Source organism: Brassica rapa, unplaced genomic scaffold (assembly GCF_000309985.2).
Source record: "Brassica rapa cultivar Chiifu-401-42 unplaced genomic scaffold, CAAS_Brap_v3.01 Scaffold0071, whole genome shotgun sequence".
Lineage (NCBI taxonomy): Eukaryota > Viridiplantae > Streptophyta > Magnoliopsida > Brassicales > Brassicaceae > Brassica > Brassica rapa.
Genome location: NW_022610016.1, coordinates 7,501 through 12,500, shown reverse-complemented (window position 1 = coordinate 12,500; position 5,000 = coordinate 7,501). Strand labels below are relative to the sequence as shown.

General features: G+C 45.9%; 1 protein-coding gene across 1 annotated transcript in view; it reads right to left on the bottom strand.

Annotated features, from left to right (window-relative positions):
- Positions 1-4,643: 4,643 nt before the first annotated feature.
- The window catches only part of LOC117129708, a gene marked incomplete at its 3' end in the record, with an annotated part of 397 nt that continues 40 nt past the window's right edge, over positions 4,644-5,000 (bottom strand). Inside the window, exon 1 of the mRNA XM_033282996.1 lies at positions 4,644-5,000. This exon is cut by the window's right edge and continues 40 nt beyond it. Within this exon, the coding sequence (XP_033138887.1) occupies positions 4,644-5,000 (357 nt within the window).

Here is a 5,000-nt window from a genome sequence, read left to right as displayed (position 1 = left end):
TCTGGGGTTTGTCTCTCACGATTTTGGCAGAGGTTCCCCTCAAGAATTCTGCGTCAAATTCTGGATCCAGGGCTCTCTATTTATAGAGAGAGGGAGTCGGAACAGCCATGGGGCCGAACGGGTGGGAGTTGTAACCGAAAAGGTGTCTCTCTCTCCTTTGCAACCGTTCGGCAATAACTGCCCCCAACCGGTCCTCAACTGCCTCCAACTGCTCATGTCTTTGTCCCTGTCGGTTCTCTATCTTGAAGCCAAAGCCAAGCCCTTTAACTGACCGTCCATACCGTAGCCAGACCATCTAACCAAACCACCATAACCGTCCTAGTAACCGCCCAACCATCCAAGACATGAACACTCGGCCCAGCTGAGTTGAGCTGACTGCTAGCTGGTCCCAGCTGAGTGAGGTAGTCCTTCTAGCTCCACGAGCTGATGCATACTGACTGAGCTCCCATTGAGCTTCCCTGAGCTGCCCAAGCTCAGCCACTGTCCCGTCCAGCTCCCACATCACTCGTCCAGCTCTATTAAACCCATTCTTTCTTCACCCTTGTGATAACCCGCCCTTCGGGATAAAATGGTCGAGATCGACAAGTTGGAGTTTGGAGCCAAGCTTTTGGGAATCAAAGGATGATGAAGAATGTTGAATTTTGATCATTTCAAGCTTGACATGGATCGAAGAAAATAGAAGATTGGTCAAGCATCTACTTGGTGGTCGAATCGCGGGCGATACGAATCAATCGGGAAATTCAAAGAACGAGAAGGTTGAAGAATGGATCGTGAGTGAAGCATGAGTCAAAGTAAGCTGCTCTACCATTGTTAGAAGTATCTTAGATTGATCAGACGGCTGTTTTGGAAGCATCACATTTTTGAAGCACGACGGTTTAGAAGCTCGACCTTTTTTAAGACCGACGTTTCTTCATCACGAAGTTTTCTCGGGAAATATTCGTATCAGTAAAACAATACTCTGGAAACATTTTAAGTCGGAAGCAGGACGGGAATTAAGCAGGACGGGATCAAAGCACGACGGGAAAACCCGAAATTGGGCAAAAACCCTAATTTCGGTATTATAAATTTTTCGAGGAAGCCGGAGGCTCGGGAAATATTTTTCATCAAGTTCAGAAATCATCTGGAGTTTATTAAAAAAATATTCAGATCATCAGAACGGGCGAAGAAAAATATTCGGGATTGATCGCTCGAAAATTCACCAGAAGGGTCGAAATCAGTCGAATGGACCGAGAAGCTCGAGATGGCCTTATCTATGAGATAAGGACGTGATGTCAACTGCCTAGTATGGTAGGTGTCAAGGGAAGCACGAGCTGTTGAAGTCCAGGAGAGCACAGCATGCGGAGTGACACCCAGAAGCACGAGGTGCCGCATAACCTGCGATCGAAGCATGCTGAGCGACATGTGTGCGCTGTGGTGTCTATCTGCATGAGGCCAGGCCGTGGATCAGACATCTGGAGGGCGTGGTGTCACCTTGCATGACAACCTGGTCATGCCATCAGACATGTGGAGCACGAGGTGCCGCGACGCATGCGTTCGGAGCCATGCGAAGCAACACACGGGCTGCCACACGGCCTGCATCTGATTGGTTGCTGCTCCTTATAAATACCCACGACCCCCTTCCATTTCAAACCATCCAGAACACCTGAAACTCAGAGAAAAACGTGAGAAAGAAAGCAAAGAAAAAAGTTAGAGTTTCGATCGTTTTAGAGTCTTTTTCGGTAATTTCTGAGAGTTTTCGAGAACAGTTACTCTCCTCGATTTGAGTCTGCATCTGAAGAAGATTCTGCTCAACTGAAGATCAGTTCAGACGTGGATATACGTGTGAAGGTTTAAGAAAGGGTTCGGATTGCAGAAGACGGGTTCAGGGTCAAGGCCACGAGTCAACCAAAAACTGTGAGTTATAATCAATTGTTTGTTAAGTTTTTTTCATGCAGGTTCCCGTTACTTGAAAGTTGGATCATGGCAGGAGGCCAGGTCTAAACTGAGTAACGGTTTGTTTAGTTAGTAGTAATGGTTAGGTTGATTAGTTAGTAGCATGCTTAGTTATTGCGTGAGAATCTTAGTAGCATGCTAATTGTTAGGTTGATTGGTTAGTTAGAGAACGTCGATTGCTTAGATAATATTGCTAGGTTGTGGTTAGTTAGGTATTCTAGAATTAGTCTTTATGCTAGATTCTAGAATATGATTGATTGTGTTGATTATGAGTATTGCTTGGAACCTTGATTATATTACCAGGTTTAGTATTAGTTATATTTTAGCCGTATAGGCATGTGTAGGAGTGTTTAGTGTTTCCTCAACCTCGTACTTGGCGGGATTATTATTCGCTGGGTCGAGAACACTCAGAGAGACGGGGTCATGGCCTATGGCTGAGTGGTTGCACGACAGGGTAGTGACCGGCAGTGGCCCGAACGTACTGGGGCTGTCTCACGGTGACCCGAATGTACTGTGGGCCGTGATCGTCGTGTGACAACCGGCAGTGGCCCGAACGTACTAGGGCTGTCGCGCGGTGACCCGAACGTACTGTGGGCCGCGTTCGGTTTAAAGTTCCTTTTCTTCTGGCCTTTGTGGTAGGAAGTTAGGATATTGCCGAGGATGTGGAGGAACACTAAGTTACCAAGGCCTTAGTTATATATAGTATAAAGGGATTTGGTAAACCCTATTTTAATTTGATATCGATTTTAAAGACTATATTCTAGTGTCGATATTTTACTCGTATTATTTTTCTGCTGCGGATTTCTGATTTACTTATGTTATTAGGTGAACCTCTCGCTTTAGATTTTGTTTGGGGTGGAATAGCGAGGGGTTGTATTTGTTAGTTGGGGATTGTAACTCACTGAGTAATGCTAGATTACTCACCCCTCACTCTTTATTGTTTCCAGGTGACCTGTAGTACTCTTAGAGGTCGCGGGAAGTTAGGCCGGCTGGTGTAGAGTTTGCATCTTTTTGCTAAAGACGTTTTCAGAATATAAGTATGTACTTTTACTCGTTTGGCTAGCCACTACTTGTATAATTTGTTGTGTTTGCGAACATGAATCATATATGATAAATAAAGGAAAATTTTGTGTAAAACGACTTGTTGTTACTGATATTAGCTTGTCCAGCTAACACAACGTCAGATTGGGGGTACGGGTTGAAAAGCCTTAGGCTTTCGATCTGACGGGACGTGTTAATGAATGGTCTGGCCTAGTCACGAATTGCACCCTTTGTGATCATGGCTGGATTGTACCTAACCCGTCATGTAGCGCTTCCAAACCTGGGTAGAAAGTTGGTCCATTGGTCATGTTCTTGTTTGATTGTTGGCCGGTGGTTCGACCTATACCTAAAATGGTTCGGGGGTGTTACAACCCTGGTTAAGTCTCAACACTTTGATGCCCTTAACTCTATGTCTGAGCCATGATACGCTTGTCTACTGGTCTAATGACCTGACTGGTGCATCTCCCCGTACCATGGCTCATCCCAACGATCCTATCTCGGACTGGGGACATGAGAAGTCTCCCCCACTTGGGATGGATTCGTCCTCGAATCCTCATCATGTTTTTCCTCGGGGACAACCTGATCATACCACTCAGGATACTCGGCCTTCATCCTTGCCTCTGTTTCCCAAGTGATTACATCCTTGCCATTGTATTCCCACACGACCTTGATCATGGGAATGGTCTTCTTCCTTGTTGTCTTTTCTGTTCGATCCACTATGCAGACCGGCCTCGTTTCTAGAGTCAGATTCTTACCCAAATCTGTAGGGATCTCGTGTAGGACTATGTCCTGATCAGACAAACATTTTTGGAGTTGGGACACATGAAACATGTTGTGGAACGCATCCATGGCTGGTGGCAGTTCCAACTTATAAGCCACAGCCCCAACTATTTCTATGATTCTGAACGGACCCAAGTACCTAGGGTCTAGTTTTCTTCTGCCAGAAACTCTAGCCCTCCCTTTGAATGTGATCATCTTGAGATATACCAAGTCTTCAACTTCAAACTCAATATGTTTCCTTCGTCTATATGCATAACTCTTTTGACGATCCTGTGCTTCTTTCATTTTCTCCTTTAAGAACCTTATTTTCTCGGTGGTTTCTTCCACTATCTCAGGACCCAACATGCTCCTCTCCCCCACTTGGGTCCAGCATAATCGCGTCCTGCAAGGTCGTCCATACAGTGCTTCATAAGGTGACATCCCAATGCTAGTATGGAAACTGTTGTTGTAGGCAAACTCGACCAAGGGTAGATGCTTTTCCCATGAGTCGCCCCAATCCAACACCACGGCCCTTAACATGTCCTCCAATGTCTGGATTGTCCTCTCTGACTGCCCATCTGTCTGGGGATGATTGGCTGTGCTCATGTTCACTCTTGTTCCTAAGGCTTTTTGAAAAGCCTGCCAGAAGTAAGAGGTGAACCTAGAGTCTCTGTCCGAGACAATACTAGCCGACTCTCCATGCAGACGTACTATCTCGTCCAAGTAAATCCTCACGATCTGATCCACTCCATCTCCTTTCTGTATTGGTAAGAAGTGGGCCGACTTGGTTAGTCTGTCAACCACCACCCAAACCGCATCCTTTTGGTTCCTGGTCGTAGGAAAACTGGTCACAAAATCCATTGTGATGTGATCCCACTTCCACCCTGGTATGGGGAGATTCTGGAGCATACCATTGGGCACTTGATGTTCGGCCTTCAGAAGCTGGCAAGTAGGACACCTCGCCACCCACTCGGCTGTTTTCATCCTTACGCAGTGATAGTACCTTTTTAAATCCATATACATCTTATTCAGCATGGGGTGGACTGAGAACTTTGACTTATGAGCCTGACTCATAATCTCTTCATTAAGCCCCTTGCTGTTTGGAACACTTACTCGGCCATTCACCCAGATTGTTTCGTTGCTTGTGATCTGATACTCCATCTTATTGTCAAGAGCCACTTTTTGCAAGTTCTCATCCAAACTCTTAGCCTGCTGTATCCTGGTAAGTAGATCGGCCTGATCCACTTCCTCGGATCCCAATGGCTCAT